General features: G+C 38.2%; 1 protein-coding gene across 9 annotated transcripts in view; it reads left to right on the top strand.

The window, feature by feature from the left end:
* The window catches only part of PPP2R2C (protein phosphatase 2 regulatory subunit Bgamma), a 187,688-nt gene that overhangs the window by 75,810 nt on the left and 87,750 nt on the right, over nt 1-24,128 (top strand). Inside the window, exons 1-2 of one of the 9 annotated variants that reach the window (XM_040556164.1) lie at nt 15,971-16,257; nt 17,729-17,880. The exons of 6 other annotated variants lie outside the window; for them this stretch is intronic. In XM_040556164.1, coding sequence (XP_040412098.1) covers nt 17,832-17,880 — 49 coding nt within the window. In that variant the 5' untranslated portion in view covers nt 15,971-16,257; nt 17,729-17,831. Of the gene's footprint in view, nt 1-15,970; nt 16,258-17,728; nt 17,881-24,128 lie in introns of those variants that run through there. 2 more of the 9 variants (XM_040556165.1, XM_040556167.1) reach the window with 2 other exon arrangements.

Genomic DNA, 24,128 nt, shown 5'->3' with positions numbered 1-24,128 from the left:
ATTAAACCCTTTTTATAGTAGACATAGACAAGTATATTTTAAATTCAAGTACAAAAATACAGTTAAATCATTGGTACAAACACAAAGGTGTGGAAAAGGAGATTTTCTCACATTGCGTTTTATTCATACTGCATTTGTCTTTCTGTTTCTTCATGTGTTACCTTCAAATTCTAATTAATAAAGAGCCTGATATTTGTATGCATTTACCTTGAATAATGGTGACGTAAAGGAGTGTGCTTGTAAAACATGGTATTAGCCAGAGCATAAATAAATAAGATAATCCTCATAACCTTGATCCTGGAGTCCTCACCTATATAAGCAATTCTGTTGACTCCAGTAGGACTGGTCACATGAGAAAAGGCATCAGCATTATGTTCATAGGTACAGAGTGCTATTTCAAGAGCTTCAATCTTATCATCCTTTCTTTACCTCCAGTTATATCCTAATGATTTTACAGCCTTACTGACTATGTCCAAGGACTGGGAGCAGAGCAAAGTTAAACCAGTCCTTGGAGAACATATCTCAATGTCTTGACTGAACCACGGTGAGTTGGCTTGAAGACTTCAGGTTCACTTCACAAACTCATTTTTCTCCCAGACCATTAGATAACAAGAGAGTTGGAGGGACATGCCTAGAATTTTGGGTCAAGTGTCAGAGGCAGAGGTTGCGAAGAAGGAATAAGTAACTCTTTAGGTTCACATTGAATAATGTGTGGACTGTGAGTGGCCACAGGTGGGAAAACCCCTTGCTAAAACTTTGTTTTGTTTCTGTCTATGAAGATAATAGAGATCTGTATTATATGCCGATGATCTGGAATGGGCTTCGCATGTGCCTGATCTGCTGGAGGTGGCTGTAGGAAAGCATTTCCGTAACAGGTTTGAAGCTAGTGTGGAGACAGCAGGCAGTGTGTGGTCTTCTAGAAGGAGCTGTGTAATGTTAGATTGTTCAAAAGCAAGTGTTTATTTGGTGTACTTAGCAATGTGTCACTTGTCAGCATTGGACTTCTAAATATAAATGATTGAGACACAGCAGAAGGAAATTCCTTATAATCTCAACTTTGTCACTGGAGTCTGTAAGAAAAAGGGAGACTAAAGAACCAAAGCTATTGGAATTGAAAGCTTATTACTCAGGTATCAGGCTGTGCAACTGGTTTCATTGATATACCATGTAGTTATCATGGGCTCCAAGCATGACATCATTTAGTATTACTGTGGTCACAGGAATTAATTTGTCACTTGTCTTCCCAGGTTTCAGGGAGGGTTAAGTTTGCACCCTCCATTTATCTCTAGGTTGGCAGTTTTAGTCCAGTCAAGTTCGTTGGTGACCCAGTTTGTCAGTTAGCACCCATATAAGAGTGTATTTGAAGAATGTTGATTTATGTATTTATTTAGTTCATAGAAGTCTGCAGCGTTACTATGGCATTTGTAAGGGTTCAAGTGTTTGCATGCATGCAACTCATTGTAGGATCAACTGACACTGTGAATTCTCAAGGGCAGGAAATGCATTCTTGTGTTTGTACACCCCCATCCTGCCTGAGACTTTTGAATACTCTGTAATGCAGATAATATGGAAATAAGTATTTGTAACATCTCTGCGCAAGGGGAGCAAAGAAGGTAACAATCCATCAAAACCCACAATAACTATTTAACCCATTTAATTATTTTCTTTTGAGCACCTGGAAAATCTATCGAAATTGCTTTTGAGAATGTCACCTTTGTCTTGTAGCAGTGTATTTGAACTCAGACACTGAAGCGGAGACAAAATATTGCAAACACAGTATGAGATATGCAGGTAAAAATAAAAAGGTGATACAGAATGTGAATCTTCTTCCAGTGTCATCTTACTATAAACATACAGATACCTGTTTCATCCTCTGCGTGCCATAAAAACCTAGCTTACAAATCAGAATTGAATTTTCATAAAAGACAATATCGGATCAGCTGCAAAATCCAATGTCAAATTGTTGCTTTTTTAAAACCATTCTCATATTCCTTGGAAGACTAGTGAGAGGTAGCAACTCAAGAGTATCAAGGGTGAGTTTTTAAAAATTTCTTTCTGCTCTAGTATGCAGGTGTAGCAAATTCAAAGTTAACAGAATAAATTCTAAGACCCTGGAACTGTGAGATTTTCCAGGGCAAAGAGCAAGTTTGTTTGCTTTTGAATACTGTTTGCACTTTCTGATTTAGCGTAATCCATTCTACATTTGGAGTTGAAAGAGAATGTTTCACTAACTTTAATAGATACTGTGCCAGGATGCTATGGACCTTTGTGGACATTCTTTTGCTTGGTCAAATGCTTTAGGCTCTCCTAGGAAGATGAGGCAAATTAGGAAATGTGCTCTTTTTTGCAATACATAAGAATGTGCTTCAAGAAAAGGAAAACTTCAAACTTTTTTTTTAAAGGACAGATTAATATTAATAAGTACTTTAATAAAAATTGAAGGATTGATTAAAATTTATCTGTAATGAAAAAAGAAATCCAAGGAAATTGTGAAGAAAGATGACCAAATTTGAGATGTGAGCTGGAATTTTAGGGCAAAGATGGCTGGAATTTATGGAGTTCACTATAGCATTGTCTACCAGTGCCAATCTGTGGATATTTCTGTGCAGTGCTGAATGACATAGTGACATTTGTATCGCTCTGTGGTTTGCCAAGGGGGGAAAAAAAAGGCTTATTTTTCTAATTAAGTGGGAGAGAATGATACACTGTTTTCTAGCAATTTGTGACCAGGGCTGGGAGGACAAGGTGCTGTTTGTTTTCTAGGATAGGAGCAGTTGAGAGAAATTGTGAACAAAAGCATTGATTCTGGATACCAATTGCTGTTTGGAAAACTCTGCCATATTTCTGTCAGCAGCATCTACACCAGCCTTGTAATTTCATGGAGTCTCAGTGCTAGCTCGGTAAGGAGTTGCAGGCAGTAACCTTTCATAAAAGGAATGTCTTGGGAATAATTTGAAGGTCTGTTTTGGAGCATTTGATTCAAGATTGTGTGCTGCTGCCGTCCTGCCCAGTGGCTGCAGAAGGTACAGAGAATATGTTGTGGCCTGTGTACTTCTCCTGTCTTAGTTATACAGCTGGTGGTGTAGTGATTGTGCCAAGTACACTGTGAACTTGGTGACTCTACACAAGGTAAAAGAACCTGGAAGACAAATCGAGTTATGCCTTGCCTGGAAATAATAACATTTTTCAATCCACAGTGCTGCTGGTTGCACACGGGTGGGGATCATTATTTTCTAGTGTTTCCCTCATGATGGTATTTTTCTTCCTTAGTATTTATACTGCCTTGCTTGTGCTGTTAGTTGAGTTATATATGGTCTGCGTGTTTATGGTCTGCTTGTAGATGAGGCTGTGTGTAGAGACCCATTCCCCTCATTGACCCTAGTCATTGACATCTTTTCACAAGAACAGGAAATTAATGAATAAAATGTTATTGTTTTAATATTAGATACAGAGGAAGTCTTCCCTGTTTACAGGATCGGTTTTGTAGCATCAATGACCTGAGTTTATTCAGATTAATTTTGAAGCTATGTGCAAATTTTGAAGCTTGCTATTTCTGGCAGGTAGATGGAGAACTGCTTGGTAATGGGAGTGAAGGAATGGTTAGCATTACCAAAAAACAAATCACAGTAAAACAAAACAACAGCAACAACAAAAAGAAAACCTTCTCCCATGCTGGAAAATTTTGTAAACTGTGCCAGCTATCTGATAAATTTCTCCCCTGACTGAGGCTTCACAGTTTAGATTAGTTGCGGTATTAGTTGTCAGTTTAGATTAGATGTCTTTTGTTGCAGACAATGCAGCAAAACAAGATCTCCAGTTCTCCACAATGCTGTACTTCATCTGGGCAGTAACGTAGGTCTTTTTTTCTTTTTCTTTTTTTCTTTTTTCTTTCCATGAACCAAATAAACTTAAAATCTGAACTGAGCATTTGGAAATAGGGAAAAACAAACAAACGCCACTGTTGTTGCTCATTTTCACAGGGTCCAGCGCTGTGCTTGAAGGCACAGAGAGCTGTGGTATGAGAGCAAACATCTCACTGAAGTCAGCGTTAGTAATGTCGGTGAAGACTTTTGGGCTATGTCCAAGACTGAGTGTGATCTAAATGTTAGGTGCCACTTGAAAATGTGTAATGGAGAATGGGATGGAGGCAGAGAGGAATGGTGGGATGGGGAAGGAAGATGAGGCTGTAGCAGTAAAATAGGAGGGTGTAATCACTTAGGATCATCACCTTACTCCTCAAACAGGTCCCATAAAGGCAGAAAAGCCCAGTCACACCAGGAGCATACACAAACATGCTTTTGGTAGGAATAGCAAAGGCGGAAGGAGCCCTGTGAGTATTCTTGAGAAAGCACAACATGCAGTCAACCCTGATGGTACGTACTGTGTCTGGTCTGACCCAGAAAAAACAGCTGTTGCTCTTCTCTACAAGCTGATGCCTTCAAGGGGGCACTTTACAAAAGACAAAATTGTCAGGACGGGAATGGGTAAACGTAACAGGGCAAGTTAAGCCAATGAAGCTCTAATTTTGCAATATTTTATACGTATATATGTAAAATATATTGCAAGTAGATATACATGTCTTTTTTCTTTTACCTAATTAGAATAAGGTCTTGCATTTAATTTTAGATGTTTTCTCCTTGATCTGTCTCTTTCAAACAGAGCATGCATTTCAGGGCAGCAGTGTGTTCTGTTATTGGAACAGGCTGCTCGGCCATGCATCTCTTATTCTGAATGCTTTAGGATAGTTATGGGGTTTCTGTAGAAATAAGTAAATAGATCTTTAGCAGCAGTTTTGAAGATAAGAGCTTAGTGTGCACACCTCTTCTGTATATATTTGACTTCTCTTTTTTTTCTTTTTTTCCCAATAAGCCTTTCTTAGACAAAGCTTTTCATTATAGGTAACCTGCAGTACATGGTAACATTGACCATCATTCTGTGGCACTCACCATACTAGTCAGCATACAAAAGATGAATTCATTTATCTGTTCAGTTTTCTCCTTGTCCTCTTTTTATGAAGACTCTCTTGGTCTCTTCTGGTGAAGTGCTCTTATCTTGAAGACTCCACAACAGGTAAAGTCAGAATAGTAAAGTCTTAAATCTTGCTTGTGGTAGCTTCTACTATTTTTCAGAGTAGGAAAGGACTTGGTAGTACCTCAGTGCAATTTTTTCCCTGCTGCTCTTGCTGGCAGATGGTCCTGTAGGGACTTCTGCCAGTAAGTGCAAGTCAGAATAGCCTCTAGGTGCGGCTGCCCCAGTGGAGATACTGGGCAGCCTTTCCTCGGTGCTGAGCTCAGCAGAACCAGCCCACTAGTCAGCCTATTATTTTCAGCGGTATCTCTTATTTTTCTCTCAGTAATCACAATAGCTGCAAAGGAGGGGATTTAGCTCCCCATGGGAGTTGTGGAATGTAGCAAACTACGAAAGTAAATGATCGTTACAAAATAAATGCCTGGGAGAGGGAGCTTTCAGTCTTAACGCTGCTCTGAAACTGTAGACGTACCTTTTAAAAATTAAGATTTAACATAAAATTTCTGTTCAAAACAAATATTCCTCCTGAAACATAATTAGTTAAGAGTTTTATGGGTTGGAATAGTGTTTGTGATGCTTGTGAGTGCTGCTCTGTAGCACTACTATTACTGCTCTGATAGTTCTGTATGTAACCACCACCAATTTTCAAATAATTAAAGAATTGTGTAAAATGTTGGAATTTCATTTTGTTGATGAGAATTCCACTTTTTATGTCAGATTCTGTTTGAACTGATTTTTTTCATTGTTCTGTAGTTTGCTCCAAATTCTCCCCTGAACACTTGCCTGTGTCTGACCTCTAATACTGTGGATTAAAAAAATCGCAGAACTCCAGATGGTCCACTTCATGTAATGAGGGCACCTTTATTTGACAGGGATTTAAGTATGAAACCAGTCATGTGAGTTAAAAATCCAACAAAGAAAATAAACCATCTTAATCAGCAATCCTTAAAAATTATGTATGCAGCTTCAGACATCTGTGAGTTGTAGCACAGCGCTGGATTTCAAAGACCTTTAAAGACTTCCCAATTTTTTCACAGGCTATCAGAGAGCTGTCAGAGCTATCTAAGGCTGATTAAATATATTAGAAGCCTTTGTTATGTTGGTCAATATCCCATATTTTCTGATCTCTTTTCTAATTACTATACTAGCATGGCATTTTTTTTGCAGCTATGCAGAGGTGGGTTTTGGTGGCATCAGTGAGTGGGTATAGAAGATGGCGGGGCCAGTGTGGGTCAGTCCATTGTATGCCCCTTAAGGCCTGAAGCAGATATCTTTCTGCAATCTTTTGCTGGATATCTTCCAAGCTGCAGTAATCTGAATTCCAGGACTTCCTCTGTGCATCCTCTGACTCTGAAGAATTGCTTGATAGCAAGAGAATATTTGACAAAACTGCTGGTGGAAGTACTCCCCTTTTTGCCATGTTATGTAGTTGTGGTGGTAACTGCAAGGAGTCAGAACTGGTGGCTGCAAAACTTTTTTTTTTTATTATTTTTTAATGCGAAAGAGGATTTATACTAAGACATCAACCACCATAGTACAACAGGAAAAACCCCGGCTTCCTGAACAAAACTGTCCATTGACTTGAATTGTGCAGATATTTGATGGAATACATGGTTCATCTCTGCCATAAATCACAATCAGATGTACAGCTTGTTGTTTATAGTGCGGCAGCCCTAAGAGTCACTCGGCGCAGCTGGTTCTGTAAACACACCACAAGGAGGTGGTTTGTGCCTGGAGGAATGTTTCTGTTAAGCAGGAGACAAGAGGCGATGCGTGGAAATATTATTAAAAAGAGGGGGAATGTGAGGTCACGGTGACCGTGCTGGTCAGCACAAGCAGCAGCTGTCACAAGAACCTCGCTGCCGAGGGTCTTTACGTGATGCTAATCCGTTTGTCGCAGCGCCCTGGGGACTACGGTTTGCTTTAGCTAAGCTCAGAGCTGAAGTTAGATCAATCAGATCTTCCAGTCTGTGAAAACATTCTTCATGTTGAAAATATTCTCACGTTGCCCTTAATCACCATTTTCTGGCAAATGCTGATGGAACAGATAATCCTAACACTGTAATATCTGACTGAGCAATTGTCTCCCTATTCACACAGCTGTGTGACAGTCTTCCTAGAGACCCTGGGGCTCCAGTGATGACTCCAATAACTTAACATAAGCTAGAGAACTTTGCTGGCTAACAGCAAACTACGGAAAATGTACATTTTTTTCTAATCTCTTGCATGCTCATTCCCCCTTCACCCATGCAGCAAAATACATAAAGATGCATGAGATTTCCTCAAAAATCCTCAACATAAATATGCAGAAAGAGGCAATCATCTTGTTAGGACAAACCTGGAGGACTTCAGGTGGGTGAGAGACTACCAAACAATTTCATCTTAGTGTAAGGCAGTGAGATAAGAAGTGGTAACACAGGGGTCAGGAGGGAACAAAGTGCTTTCTGAAGTCACTGACAGCAAAGAGATGAAGATCCGTGCTTGTCCACTACCAGACTCCAGGCAGATTCATTCTCATTCTCTCTCTCTGATGGGTTCCCCGACCATAATTGGTTCATAATCTATCTTCAGAAATGTTTATGACTCTCACAGTTATTCCCAGCTAAACTGGATTTGGGTTGTGTTCAGATGGTCTCAGCAACAGATTTCAGATGTCATTAAATAATGAACAGTCATGTATGAGAAAGGCAAGAATAGTCATTCTTTCTGTAATCTTGGCTAAATTAATCTTTTACTCCCTGCATGTTTTTCAAAATAGTTTTGTATGTTTGCTATTAGTGAAATATTAGGATATAGATAATGTACGAGTACTGCTGTGGAACTGAATAAAATTATATTGGGAATATAGCTTGCTTTAGTTTACTCTTAATCCATTTTTCACCTCTTATTAAATGTAAAAATAAAAAATAAGGGAATTACAAGTAGTGCCATAAATCAAAGTGTGTCCTGAACTGCAGAGCAAGTCATTTTTATGAGAGCAAGTCCCTGTATTTATAATAAATCAAATTCTTTATCTTTTGAGCTTCCTGATTAAAGTAATTAGTCATTTATGCTGATACAAAGCCATCAGTGAATACATTACTTTATTTCACAAGTACTGAATCTTAAATTATTTTGTAAGGTCGTTGGTTATAATCAGCTACACACTGTAATGCGAATCTGTTGTTTCGTTGGTGGGGCAGTAGTTTCTTCTAAGCTAGGTTAATACCCTGAGCAGCTCTCCTTCTGCAGTTGGGACAAACTGCCTGTAAATGGTTTGTGTCATTACCTAAGAGGTCGTTTACAGCTTGAATGTGGGGAAAAAAGTTAATTTTAAGATTGTACCATGAAAGCTAATGTAAAATGCCATGTGTTATATGCCACGACAGGTGGACTTGGGTAGGGCGTTGGTATTAAGCGATGCTTAGTATTGAAAGTTTGTGAGCGCTGGTCAGGACGATGCATGTGATTGCCTCCCAGTAAGCCTGCTGTGCTGCTTTCCCCACATTTGAGACCCCCTGTTAATACCTGCCCAGGAGCAGCCGTGGAGGGGTCTGGTTAATGCCATTCCCAGCCCTTGGAAACTGGGGAACTGCATCTGCTTTGTACCTGTAAAGCACTGCTATTGCCCGAGGGATTTAGTTTGGGATGCAAGTTCTTTCCTCCACATTGGCATAAAACAGAGGCCGTCACCAAGCTAAAATTCCTGCTCTTGGGCTATGGGAAAGCAGATGTGAAATCTGACTTCCTCCTGCTCTGCTTCAGCTGTAAGCTAAGTTAGTCTGTTGTTGGGTAGGCTGGAGCAGGCCTGACTTTTCAGTATGAAAGCATTCCTGCATCCAGGCTCGGACAGTTGCTCCCCTATTTCCAGTTACTGCTTCGGACTGATACATACTTTGCATCATTTCCACAAAAGTGACCCTTAGTCTGGAATAAATCCTACAATGCAGACAAAAGGTTGTGCTTCTGTGCAGAAGAGAAGTTCAGAAGTCTCCTGAGTTGTTTTTTGGATGTTAGCTGGTGAAGCCTATGCTAACAGGTAGACTAAGTAGGATGAGCCAAGGAATTTCAGTGTAAGGCTAGCCTTTGCTCTGATGGCATTCTAGTTCTGTCAGTACTGGTCTCCCATTTTTTTCCTTTTTTCCTGTTTTTTTTTTTTTTTCTAAAATTTTCACTATATTTAATGAGGGGATATATACATATAAATTTAAATTTTCTACACAAAACTCCAAGGATAATTCTGAATGTCACATCCCTTAATTTTTTATTAGATTACATGCTTTCCTTAGAGTTAAAATAAGGGAAACCTTCCCATCAGTCCATCAGTTACTTCGGCCACCTGCTGTGCCAGCTAATAATGCCATGCTAATCTAAAAGGGAGTGTCAGTCACAGGCACATTTGAATTCCAGTGTAGCAGGAAGGAGACAATTAAAAGAGGGAAATTAGCTGAACTAGTGCTTTTTTTTTTGTACTAATAAATTTTAAAAGCAACTGCCTGAATAAAGTCTACAGTCAAACAAGTGCATAAAGAGTGGAAGGTGTGTTTTTGAAGATGTACAGGTCTGTTTACAGAAAGTGAGGGATGTTCTTGTAAACTGTAACTGTAAAATATTAATAATGAAAGGTTACTATAGGTGCTTTTTTTTCTTTTAGATTTTACTCCTGTGAGTAATGCTATTGAAGTCAAATTTGTTTTAGTAATGCTTGTGGAGAAAAGTAATAACATCTAGTGTGTGAATTTGAGAGGTTCAGCTTAGAAAGGAGAAGGGTGGTTGTGACTAGGGGCAGGCAGATGTGAGATCTGGAGTTTTTTTTCTTTTGTTAGTAGTGAAGCACTGAGCAATTTCACAATGAAGCTTAAATGTGCATTAGGGAAAACCTTTACATATGCTAGGACAAAGAAAATAGGTATTTTTCAGAGATTCTGTGTTTCTAAGTACCGCTGCATTGTCCATATTAAAAAAAAAAAAAAAAAAAAAAAAAAGAAAAAAAAAAGAAAGAGAAAAGCATCAGGCTACAAGAAGTCCTCTAAAGAGATGAACATTGTCATTTGAAAAGAAAATAGGTACTCATGACTGTTCACCACCTGGGTATTAATGCAGCCAATTACTGTGTCCTGCCTTTCAGACATTATTATGTTACAGCAAGAAAAGAGCCAATATTGTATTTTATATGACCTTTCTAATGCTGTATATACACATATAGATTTGTGTTATTTGTCTCTTTGATTCACCAAATGTTTCTTATTTGTGGCTCAAGGCATTTATTTATTGCAAGGCTTCAAGCTGCGGTAAGCAAGGTCATAGATTAAGAATTGATTTCCACAGTTGCTCTAGCATACAAACTAAATTTCTCTTGGTTGGTTATAAAAACTACAGCTGGGCATAAATTCAGCTTTTCTACATTGTCTTGAAAATTAATACTAAAGCAAATGAGAAAATACTATAAGTATGTACTGCATGCTTTAATTTAGACCTTCAGTTAAAACCTAAGGAAAGCAAATTGTTTTTATACTGCAGGCTTCTAAGTGAAACCATGTTATTACTGATCTGAAGCTTTTTTTTTTTTACTTGTTCTTTTTTGTTTGTTTATTTGTTATTTCATTGTCTCACTTACTTTGTTAACAGATCTTCTGTACAGTTTTTGGGAAATCATGTTTTGATCAATGTGTTGATTAGTTCTTTGTTTTTGTTACATGCTCCTGGAGTTATTGCTAATTATAATAGGAAAGTGGATGGAAGAAGAAGAAGACAGAATATAGTTTCTGTCATGTAGAAGTAGACAGTCCTGTTAGAAATAGAGAAATCCTATATCCTATTATTTTATTATCTTTCACTCAAATTTAAAACACAGTGTCTTGTGTACTGAAGGAGCATTTAGACTCTAAACTGAAAATTCCCCCAAATCAAGGTGGTGGTGTTTGTATGTTGTTGGTTGATTTTTTTTGTTTGTTTGTCTTTCTCTTTTTTAAGGTATGCTTTGTGTTGGTAATGACAGTAGAGTGACACTGTGTGCAATGATCAATTTGTGTAATTGACAATGATGTATAACTCCTCTATGCAACTTCGATGCAATGCAGTTTCCTAGTAACTATAACATAAATTTTAAGGTACAAAAATTGGCTTCTTAGACCCATCGTGAAAGAAAATATATCTGATGTAATCTCCTGCCTCTTCCCTTCCTGTCTGAGTTAGTACAGCTGAGTTAGCGGAAGTCACAGTATGTAGTGTATGTTCAGGCTGTAATCGGCTTCATCAGGTGGTTTTACGAACATTGGTTTTGCCTCTAAGTGTCAGAGTTACTGTTTCTGCCATTAGCAGAGGAACCAAATTGTGAAGTTATTTCTCTAAGACTCAGAGTGTTACGTTTGCTGGATGGCAATTGCTGGTTTGTAGTGCACAGTTTGTACTGTACATTATACAGCATTCTGTTGCAGAGATGCAGCTTGAAACAGTGAAAACAAAGAAAGAAAGGGCATCTCTAAAATCGGCTGATGCTGAAGTTTTCCTCTGTTCTTTGCTCCTGTTGGTATTGTGCAGACTTCGGGAACTGATGTTCTTGAGTCTTTGCATATCTTTTAGAGGATGTTTGCACTTCTTTCTTGCATGTTTTTAAAATCAGCAAGCTTTCTCAGTTACTCCATCACACTGGTCCACGAGGAAGAGAACAGCATGTCGAATGTTTTGTGGTACTCTCGTTATACTACCATAGAGGCTGAATTGCTGACTCTGGGAAACTTTAAATGTCAGTGCATGAAATAACTCTCACAGAGGTTGCAATATGTATGTAGAGAAAAACACCAGAAAGGAAAGTGTCTGATGAAACTAATAAAACAGTTTTGCAGGTAAAACAGGTGTGGAGTTATTTGAAAATATAAACTTTATTAAGAAAAAAGAAACATGCAGAAATGAAGTACCTCAGGCTTAAAATTCACTACTTTTTCCAATTTAGAGGGCTGTTTTGGAGGAATGAGGTTGTGAAATTCATCTGTTCATACTGACTCTTATCCCCTCCCAGAACTGTTTTTTTGCTGGATTAGAATAGACAGCTCTCCTTTCACAGCTGTTTCCAGCAAGCCATTTTGTTAGCACTTGATCTTATTTTGCAAAATCTTTACTTGGGAGCTTATCTGGAGGTATTGCAAACTGAACATTTTTACCAGCACTTAAAAATGCATGTATCCATAAAGAATGGATACTTTCACTTTGACTTCCTTGAGATTTCCATATGGAGCTATCTCCAAAAATGCATGAGATTCAACTCAGCATCAATTCAACTCAGACCTTCCCTGAATAATAAAACAGTCTCACTGAAAGCCTTGTTAGATGGAATTATGATTATCAAGGCTGGTAGTCAGGAAGGCTTCTCGTTAGGGTATTGCTGCAGGACTAACTAAAGTGTGGTTATGCCTGACTGAATAAAAGATTTCCAGCCATTTTTGGAATGTTGATTTCTTTTTTTGAAAAGCACTTAAATATGTATGAAGAATCTCAGACTGATTCGTTAACTTTGAATAAATTCCTATGACAAATGGGGGAAATGAAGAGAAAGCATAAATAACTAGTTAAGCAGGACTCCTCGTGTGTGGCTGGCCACCTGCAGAGGCACAGGACTAGTACAGATGTATCTCATAAATCACTGTAGATCTACCTGAAAGTAAGTCTTGAAGGAACAGAACCTTTTCAGAAGTAGATTCTGCACTGGCCGTTGTATTGATGCAGTAGTTCAGATCTTCAGATTTTCATTTATTTCCTTCTTTTCCTCTCCTTTTTTCTCCAAGAACTAGATGGAAAAACCTACTGATCTGTTTTACTCTTGTATTGTGATGAGGTTGGTGTAAGAAAATAATAGTGCTAGAAATCTGGCCTTCTACTACTACTTTAGGATTTTCCTTGACATCAGTTGTATTCCTAAAAGTTTGCAAAGTCACTCTCTGCAGTCACCTCATTCTCATGTCCTCCATGTTCCCGACGTGGAACCGTTCTCCAGTGATACCTAATGAATAATACTGAAAAAGGGTGTTTGCAACAAACAGAACAGAAAAAGGCTGATGTGGTGAGCAGGGAGGAGTAAGCAGTCTCACCACTTGCGTCCTCTGCAATAGGCTCCAGAGAGACAAGAGAATGGAGATGAATGAGGGAAGATGAATGCTCTCCTGTGCAGACTACCTGAAAAGACTCTCTGGGATTTATAGGTGGGATTTGGCAGTACACACCTGGGGAAGGTCTGTCTAGCTGCAGCCTGGAAGTTGGGGCTTATTTAGGAAAAAGTGATTTGAAAAAGTCTGCTCTCGGTATGTGTTGGGACTGTATTGGTCTTTGAGGTAGCAGAGAAGTGTGCTATTGTGGTGACTTTGGTCTCCCCGTTTTATTTTAATTCTGGCTTGTTTGTTATCTCAGCATGTGATGCAAAATCTACTAAACTGTAGGATATTTCTGACTTTAATTAGAGAACTAAGTTTGTAAATTTCCCTGAAGGTTTAAAGCATGTAAATATAAATATTCTTAGCATACTTTTGATTTTTGTGACACAATTTGTGCTTTTTCAAATATTATCAAAATGTGCGTATCCTCCAGTATATGTCTCTGTTACTTCAGTGGGGTTTAATTCCCCCAAATCCAATATGTGCAGCTGGAGGGCAAACCAGATCATTTCAGAAAGATCAAGGGGCCGTAGACGTTTACATTAGATAGGGCTTTATCGGACTCAGGCAGGTCAAAAAGAGCAGAAATCACCCCCGCGTGTGTGGCCGTGGGTTCCTCCAGTCTGTGGGATTGTGGAGCAGCGCGTGCCGTTTTGGCAGGCCCCGGCCTGCAACGCCTGGTGCCAGGCCCTGCTCTGAAGACTGCAACTTCCAGTGGGAGCCCAGAGGTGGTTCTCCTTGCTGCTCTCTGCACATCTCTTTGGGAATATAACATGGCACATGTTAAAATAGCAGTGAGGCTTCTTTAACCCCTCTCAGGAAAAAACACCATCATGCAAACAGTATTGAGTTTGGCATTCTCGACTTTGTATTCCTGCCACCTGGTGCCTTGTCCCCTCACGGGTGGTTCTGCAACCTGCACGCAGGCAGAAACTATGAGCAACCGGTCTCAGTGAGGCTCTTCCTGAGCCTCCTTCTGTGTGTTCTTCTCTCAACACCAGCAACAGTGTCCCGGTAACTGACAAAGACTTCAGATTACACAATTTAAGCAAATACGTTCATAGCTTTTTTGGTTTGTTTGGTTTCTCTCATGATAGCCTTTTCCTCAAAGACCAGAAACCAGCACTGAATGATGGGTTGTTCCTGTATGGCTTTACAGTTAGTGTGATGGTGGAAGATAGGGCTTACTCTATGGCGTTAGCAAAGGAAAGGATTTGTATGAGCAAGAAGCAAACGCTGTCAAAAAAACTAAACTTTATGACAAAAGGAGTCCTGGTACTGTAGGTTTCAGACGCTCTATAATTTTAAAAAGTATCAAGCACATTAGTGCACTCTATCTGTTTTGAAACAGCTTTGGTCATACCTCATGCTTAACTGCTTCTCTGCTGTGGCATTTTTACTTTGTGATGAGGCTAACCTTAAACATTTCAGGTTCTTCTATCCCTAATAGAAGGGATAAACTCATAGCCAGCACAGCCACGCAAGAAGCAGTTCTGTGCTAACCATCCCATCGCTGTGTTTACTCCTGTTGGTGTGATTACATTTGAGTGGCTCTATGGTTCTGTGCTGCCACATCATTTTGCTTTCAATTTTTAATTAAAATGTTCTCGTAGCCACGGAGCAGAACAATAGGGTTTTTCATATCCACCCCACCCCAAAAAAGGTTCAACTGTAAGTGAAATGCTATTAAACGCAATAATTGTGTGGATGCCAATTGGGAAGAGAGAGCAAGCGTGTAATAAAGAAGCAGCAGTCAATTTGTTTTAGAAGGAATACATGTAATAAATGATTTAAAAACAGGTTTTCTTCTGTTTCTCTCTCTCTCTCTTTTTTTTTTTTTTTTGAATCAGCTTTCCATAATAATTATAATACTAATTTTATAACTAGGTGATAAAGATTGGTTCAACTTAATGCCTCAGTAATCTTGCACTGAAATACTAGTATTTCACAATACTGATATCTAATTTTAATAATCAACACTTATACATTAGTTATCATGAAATTTACTACTCTCTACACTTACAGGTTTCAGTAGAGGCATGTAGGTTTCTGTTAGTTCATTACTATAATGCAGAATGAAACAGCTCATGAGTTTTTCACAAGGACATACATTTTTGTTTATAGATGGATAAAGACATTGAGCTGTGTAACACGTGTGCCTCAGCAGATGTAGAAATAGGTATTTATGCTGGGCACAGGATTTTTTTTCTCCATGTAAATAGGCATAAAGCCTGGATAAAAAGATAATGTTTAGGTTTTAGACATTGCCCAGTGTCCTTTGATCAGCAGTTACTTTACACAGAAGTGATTTCTGTATTACTGTGCAGGACTGTAGTGTTCATCATAAAAGCCAGGGTTGGCAATGAGATCTCAGTGGAATAACACAAACTTTACAAAAGGAATTATGTAAGAAAAGTTATTTCATTTGAAAGGCTGTAGTTGACTTTCTGAAATTGTTTATTTTCTCATCTGACCCATTTGTCCTGTAAAAACAGTTCTAAATCCTATGACATCTACAGTAGTGCTTTTGTGATCATGGGAATCCAGTATTCATTGCTTAATGCTTTTGCTTTTATAAACAAGAACTACAATCTTTAATGTTCTTGTGGGTGTCCTAGATCAGCATTTGGAACATACATATTTCAGGAGTGAATATTCAGCCAGAGCTTAACACTATAACCACTGTGTTCCAGTTATTTATTTGGTAAGTATTTTCATATTTTTAAAAATGTGTGGAATTTTTTTTCCAAACTAAAATTTTTGCAATGGATACTTCATCACTAAAAATCAGCATTATCATGGATCCTTTCTCAGTCTTCAGTCTAGCAAATTGCAGTAGCACACCTGAAAAACATGACTTCATTCAGAATAACACCTTGAATCACTGAAGTGAGTTGAAGGGGAGGCACCAGCACTGTAAGATGACTACACTACAGTTTTCACTCCGTGGAAAGTCTGCTCAGTGTTTTGCAGTGCCATACATGCTCAGTTACATGGCATACACCTACACTGGCTCAACCAGCGGAAAATCGACAAAAGCATGCAGATGCTGAGAGATGCTTGAAGAAGTTGAAGAAGTAGAGGTCATCTGGTGTGAAGCTTCTAGGTATGCCCTTCTTTTTATCAACAAAATGACACAGTGCTTGAAAAATTGATTTTCTTTTACTTGATGTCTGAATACAAATTTGCTCATAATGTTTACTGCTTTCTTGTTGATAGGAAGTTGAAGAAGGGAGATGAACAAAACACACAGGGCAGTTCATGTTAATGCAGAATTTTTCTTCCTTTTCCATCCTCTAAATGAAGTGCAGTGGCACGGGACAATTTGAATGTAGTCCTAATGACATGGAAAAGCAAAAGAGAAGGCCACAGACTTGCAAATAAAAATTAATGATTTACTCATTTGAAACTGGCAAGGCAACAGTCAATGCATTGCTCCATAACTAGCTTTAGGTTACCAACGGTACCTGAACTGTGTTTTATAAATAACATCATTCATGTAATTAATCATCATTCACTCATCCTGTTTTATGTTCTTGGCCTCTTTGAGTTCATGTGTGGCAGAGAGAGGCCTCTGTGCTCTTTTTGGATGGCTTTCTGTTTCTGTTTTCCTCTTTTTTAAAAATAATCAGATTGCAAATCTTATACATGGGGATGAGTGCTGGAGCTTATCCTGGTTTTGCTGTCTGGATCACGAGCATCTGATGCGTGACAGTTCTCTGCTTGCTTCACAGCTACTCCAGTAACTCCATGCTGTTTTGATTGCTTTTTGTCTCTTCCACTCAAAGACACTATGTGTGGATGTTTCCTGACTCATTAGTACTTTTTTTTTTTTTAAATTCATTGAGAGTGATTTCTCTTTTATTCAAAAGGAGGAGGTGGTAAAAACTTGCCATGTTGGAGCAGGGCAATATAAAAGCCACTAGTTACTCAAGCTTAGTTTAGGGAAAAGAGACTTTGATCCCTTTCTGTCTTTCTTAAATATGCCAATGGGTGGTTTTGTTCTTTTGTCCACACTTAAACTTTACACTCTTCTTTACTTTCATCTGCAAATCAAATCCATTGCTAAACTGAGATGTTTTCTCAGCCTAATTTTAAAGTGACCCTAAGAGCAGTGTTAAGAAAGCTGACCCCCATGATCTGTGTACCTTCAGGCTGTGCTGCTGTTTGCAACCTGAGTATTATTTGGTCTTGCTGTGTCCATGGTGTGCCAGAGAAGAGTTAATCCTCTGGATGGGTAGTATATTGCTCCATTTTGCCCACTTCTGGTCATGTCAAGCCATATGAGTGAGAGCATGGGTCTGTGCTGTGGCTTTCCCCTCAATATAGTTCTGGAATGTGGCCTGATGCAAATTCTTTATTTATAGTGTGAATGACAGTTGAATTTTGAAGTTAAAAGGAGCTCAGATGCCCACTGAAGAGACTGTGTTGATATATAAAAGACCTGGGATATTGGAAGTGGAACTAACTGACGTACAGTTTTGAAATGTTGGGGACTTGAGGGAGAAATGAAATGACTACTCCTTTTTGTAGCAGAAGTGGATCAATGGCTTTGTTTTTATGTTTTTGTTTGAAAGATATCACTTGCTGGCTGCAGAGTGAGTGGATTCATCTTCCTTCTGGACTCTGAGCAAATCATCAGTGGGAGATCTTGTTTTTCTTCTGGGTCCTACAGACAACATGGAAGGGGAAAGCATCTACGAGGTTGATTCTGGAGATGGACTTGGAGGTAAGGATGCCTGTCACTTATTTCTGTTTTCATCCCAGATGGCTGGTTGCAGGTGAGCCCTTATGACAATGGACTACGGAAGCCACAAAAAGCAATTGTAATAAAGATGTCTACAGCTCATTGATTGTATTGTGTCACTTTATAAGCAACGAATAAAAGTGATTTGAAAACACCCGTCTCCTAGAGGAAGTGGCACGCTTGGAAGCTGCATGTACAGTGTTGTTATTTGGAGTCTGAGATTTTCTAAAAATGATGCAAACCCTAAAGATTTACAATAAAAGTAAAGGCATGTAGCCTTTTCCTCTTTCTTTGTTCCTTCTTTTTCTGTCTCTCACTTGCTGAGTAATTCTGTTGCACATGCAATCTGCTTTTTTTTTTTTTAACCGGACTGTAGAAAACTGCATGAAATGGCACTGACTGTCTTTTATACTCTAGGCACATGTGTAGATGTTTCTTTGACCTAAAAAAAATAAATAAGAGTTCTTGTTCTGTTTCTTACATAGCCACTAATTCTACAGGTGTCCTTGGGCAATTTAGCCAACCTCACTGCTGTAGTTTATCATTTTCATAGTAGGGTGAACAGCTTCTTAGAGGTTTTACTACATACTTGTACAGGGATGTTGTTGTTTGTGTATAACACTGGGGAACTTTGGCAGAGTTCTCAGACTGATGACATAGCTCATGCTACTGTCTTTTCCCATCTGTTTTTAAATTCCTCATTTAACAAAGTTTATTCTGAGACCGAATGGGAAACACTTTACCTAGTTTGCAGCACCTTGAACTGCCTAGGTCAACTCACTTTTGAACTCAGAAGTCTAAATGTCTAAAGGGAAGGAAAGAGGTTCTACTTGGGGGAAAAAGAAGGAAAAAGAAAGAAAAACAACAAAAAAGAAAGATACTAGAATGTTGTAGTAATGCAAGATTTGGTGAGCTGTACAACTGTTTGATGGCTTGGGTGTTTCCTGTGGTGATCTCCGTAACCAGGCAGGTGATTCTGGTTGAGTGTACTGTGCTTGTTGAAAAGCTCCTTTTTGTGTTTAATACTTTTGCAATACTTTACTTGGGCCTTAGTTGTATCAGCATACTATATACTAAAAGGAACAGCTACCACTGCCTTAGCACAGAGTTCCCCTCTCATTAATGAGTTGCTTCCATATATTCCTCAGGTGGGATAACATGTAGATATGTACCTTTAAAAAAATACTTTAAAAAAAAGAAACAAACAAAAAAACACCTTTGGTACTTCAAATTGCTTTTAAATTTTCTGATAATACCATCTATTAAATAATTATTTTATTGTAATAAATGTTATTACAAGAACAATAAAAGTATTTATGCTCAAGTAATGCCCTTTTGCTAGGTGGAATAGAGCAGCAGCATTCCCTTTTGCTTTCTGAGCATTCATCTTGTCCTGTCCCAGAGTTTCTGAAACACTGCAGCTAGAGCCGTTGTCTGACCATTAGTCATTAGGGTACTTTTTCATTTCATGTCCTCTCTCAAGCACTCGTTTTCTGGCCTTACCGTTATGTCCTTCAGTCACTGAATCTCTGCTGCAGTACTGCATCTTTGTCATTTCTTTCATGCCACTTTGTGCATGGAAAAATTCTTTCAGAGCTGAGGTCAAAGACAATTCCAGCCCTCCTTGAGTCTGACCTTTGCTGTTAAAATAATTTATTGTCCTTGATCTACATTTTCTAATTTGTGTAGGCAAGAGTGAGTGCGTGTGTAAGTACACAGAATGGGCAAATGTACTTCTAGCTCATTCTCCTGTCTTTCCTCTCTTTGGATTCTGATTTAAGACTATAAACTCTTCAGAGGAAATTTACTCATCTTGGGAAATCACAATAATAAACTGTCATTTATTTGTGTTTAATAGAATTACTGGTATGAGAAAAAAAATCTGATCTTGTATGTGAAAGGGCTGTATTTACAGCAGCATATCAATATCGTCAACATATATATGGTGCTATTTTAGACAGAGTGCTTGCACATGTGGTACTAACCACAGAGTGCTATTTCGCATGTTTCAGAAAACAGATGGTATTCTCTGTGTGAATTGCTGGATAAAACCCAATTTAAAAAAAATTCCTTGCTTCTTCCCTTATGAACAAAACCAAGATATATCAAAACAAACTTAACAAACAATCCCATTCTGAAAGCATGAGGTATAGGCAAGAGCTAGGTCTATGTTTTGATCAGCCCTTTGAGCACATTTACCTGACAGGTAAGGGAAATGTTGGAAATTCCTGTATTTCTAAAATCAAACTTAGAATTCTGTCTGTTTCTACTTGAGATGTGAGAACGACAAGGACATGCTATTTATGGAGCCTAACTGGGGGACTCAGCACTGTTTTACAGAATGTGAACTAAATAAAAAATTGACTTTAAAATAAAGCACTATCCGCCATTTGTGGAAGATAGGTACTTATGTTTCAGTGGCATACAACAATTGTGTATACACCCTAAATACTATAAATACAGATATACCTGGAGTTACGTACATATTGAATACAAGTGTGTCTTTGCAATTAGGCTGATTGATGTCTGAATTATGATATATCAGAGACTTGAGACAAAAGAGAAATATGCCTGTTGTAGCAACACGAATAGAACATGTCAAGAAATTTATGAGTACAATGAAATTATCTCTAAAAACCAACTACGCTTTGTTAATTCACAGTGTCTAGTCTCTGATGGAAGTGTTTCCTGTGACCATAAACTCCGTAGGAGACTGCCTGAATTTGAGGGTCAAAAGACCTTAAGAATTCTGTGGGTTTTCATTGTCAAAGTCAACCAGCTAACTAACTAAAAATTTTATTTCGTTGAAAGAAAATCAGACCAGTGTTTTCAAATTCAGGAACCTGAAGTAAGGTCCTTCCTTATTTTAACTGCAAACAAGTGTCTCGATTTTCATAGATGTGGGTGGATTATAGTACTCAATGTCAGCAAGAGCTCAGGAGTAATGATGTTTATAGAGAGATCAAGTAAGTTAATTTGATACTGTAGATTTATAGTCCTAACTCAGATTTAAAAACTAGCCCTAATATTAAAAATAGTTTAGGTAGCTGTGCTTTGGGTCTTATATTTGGTTCTCTTGATAGGTTACTTCATAGCAGGTTTTCAATGTCACTTCAGTGGATGCACAAAGAAGGATGGAGCTGAGTTTATTCCTGGACTATAAAGCCCAAACACAAAGAAGGAATAGAGTCTCCAGCATACAAGCTGCCCCAAACATGGTGGAGAAGAGAGAAGGCTGTAATTCTTCACTGTGCAATGCACTGAAGGCCTGTTATAGCTCACCTAGAATATATGGACACATCTACTTCCAAGCAAAGACTTCATAGCTTCAGCTGCCTGGAAGAATGTTAAGCTGTCCTGAAGCAGAAGGACTCTTGCTGTTACTCTAGAGCAACGTGCTGCTTCCTGTATTTTTCTTGTAGACCTGATGCAGTTCTTAGAGGATGTTGCCATTAGGTGGTTGTCTTATTGTTAGCATCTTGGATACTTTAACATGTTCCTGAAGGTAGTCACTAACTTAGACAAAGTAGGGTTAAGTATATTTTGAGGTGTTTCTTTAGAAGCTTTCAATCCTTTTTATTATTGTGATATGATTATTAATTAAAACCGAGATCAACCTCTATTATTGTTCCATTTCCCTGACTTGATTTTCCAATACTTAATCCCATTTGTTTTGGCAAAGAGTCTGCATTGGCTAGATATATATGCTGAATCAATACCTTAGCACACATTTTTCCTTGCTTGCTGTATTGTATTTTAATGAGAATCTGAAGATTTGTTGCTGCCCTTTGCAGTTGAAAGGTATTAAGGAGAAAAGATTAGGGAGGGGTTAAGTGACTTTTCTAGTTCTGTTGCATTACTGATGTTACACCAGGTCTGCTTTTAGCCTGCTGTTTTCACTTGTAGCTCTTGTTCAAGTCTAAAATCCTTGCTGCACGTTAGCAAGGCTGGAAGTCAGTTGCTATGGTATTCGGCATTTGACTTAGCCAATCCGCTTGCTTTTGTGATGATTCAGCCCAGAATAGGGAATCGGTCACACAGACTAGAGCTGTAATCAAAAGAGCAGCTATTGTTGGCTTGAAAATCTGCAGAGGTAGGGAGAACAGCAGAATTTGAGTTTTGAGAAAATATGTATCACAGGCAGTGTTTTTGGTGTGTTTTCTAAGACATAACTAAATGTTAGTAACAGGTCCCAGCCAAAATTTTCAGGATGGTGACAAAAACTTAATCAGTGGACTAGTTTCTGTATGTTGTCACCTCAAAGACTTCAGTAATTTACAGCTAATTTTTTAAATTATTATTCTGTGGCCATTTGCAATTGAACTACAACACATAGGCCTCACGTTTTTCATTATGTTACTAAAAGGCAGTATGTTTCTGAAATTATTACTTGCTAGTGGAAGATTACTTGCTTGTTTTGTAGTGCTTGAGAAGACTTGCTGCTTGTCTTCTCAATTTTAGTGTTGTGTCTTGGCTAATCAGAAAATTCTGGAAGGCTGCTATGTAATGTGGAATGACTTTGAAGGTCATAATGGTGCTGTGTCACTGCAGTGATCTAAGGTCATAAGAACGACAAGTTGGTTAGAGGTAACATATTGTGTGAGATGAACTATCCAAAAAGGATGTATGGACTTCTGTGGACAAAGTCTTCTACAGATTTTTAAGAAGCTCTTCTGTGCTTGCAGGCAGGTTTGTTTTCATCCCCAATCTGTCTGCAATTGTATCAGTAGGACAAATGAAAAATACTGCTGCTTTTATACAACCCTTTTCTCTTTGAAGTCATGGTTATACACAAATAAAACTTCTTCATTTTAATTTAGAAATTGCTAGAAATCACACTTGAGGAATACAATGTTATATGCCAAAGCCCATCAAAAACCCAGACAGTACACCTGATAACAACAGGTATGTGAAAACACATATTTGAATTTGGAAATAAATAGACAAAAAAAAAAAAGTGGAGATTTACTCTAGGAAGACCTTTTGTCTTTGGCACAATATCCTTTCCCAGTGGATATCAGATACTCCTATTTTAAGCCTTTGATGAGAGCTTTTGGTTCCTTTCCCTGATCCCTTCTTTTTCTATATGGAGGTAATAATGTTCCACTGTGGGCTAAAGTGCTGACAGTGAATACTGATATCTCTGCTCTCACCTGGTATGAAGAGAACCACCTCATAATTATCATTGACCATATATCGATGACCAGCAGTCACTATGGAAGGTCAGTAGAGAATAGAAGATAGTTTTTCACTATAATAATGTGGGATATTTTATACTGATTCTTACCTTCATCTAGAAATAAATTTGGAGGAGGGAGAACAAAGAGTTTCTTCTTGGACACGGTCTTTTGGTGGGTGGCATTCACAATGTTTACAGGAATCTTAGGAAAAATAATGCTAATTTGGAATTGTTGCAAACATTAAAAATTCAGTGGAAAACATCCCAAAGGTTATTATGAAATTGAAATGCTCATAAGTACAGTGCCAGTATTCTTTAAGTTGCAAGTTATGTCTTTGGTCCAGGTTTTTGCCTGGTGACTGGGATGTAGTGTGTTGTAGTTTATTAAGGGATGACGGTTCGAAATGTAGAACTAGAAAACCTCAACAAATGACTCCCAGTGTAATGACAGGAGAATTTACCAAAGTTCTCTTGTAGTTGTCTGCTGCAAATAAATGCTTGGATGAGGTCTCCCAGTGGTGGCGTAGGTGATCTAGAGATAAATGAATTTATTTGTTGCTCAAGCACTGCAGTCACTGAAGCCACAGTCATTTAAAAAAAGAAGAGCATATAAAATTCTTAAGCCAGAAAGTGGAGAAGAATATTCAAGGTCTTGAAAGTATTTTCTGCAATGGCCATTGAATTTTAATACTTTAGCAAGAAATTATATGTGAGATGTTATTTTAGTTTTTTTTTGTTGTTGTTTTTTGTTTTTTAATTAACATCTTTACTACACATATATTCCTATATGCTTTCACTTAGAAATTGCCTTTGACTATTAAATGCCCTTATCTACTTGTCACTCAGCTTGCAAGGCAAGTCATAAGGGATTTGATTTCATTTAACAGAGCCCTGTCATTTTAAGGAAAGTGCAGTATAAGAGGTGGGAAGCAAATTTCACTTCAGTTACATAAAGAATTCTCTGTGCACTGATACGGTGTTCAAAGACTCGGCTTGCTGCACGTCCCTTTATTTACCTTTCACATGTTGCATACACATACTGATAGTTCTT

This window comes from Cygnus olor, chromosome 4, assembly GCF_009769625.2.
Source record: "Cygnus olor isolate bCygOlo1 chromosome 4, bCygOlo1.pri.v2, whole genome shotgun sequence".
Lineage (NCBI taxonomy): Eukaryota > Metazoa > Chordata > Aves > Anseriformes > Anatidae > Cygnus > Cygnus olor.
This window is presented reverse-complemented; position numbering and strand designations above follow the sequence as displayed.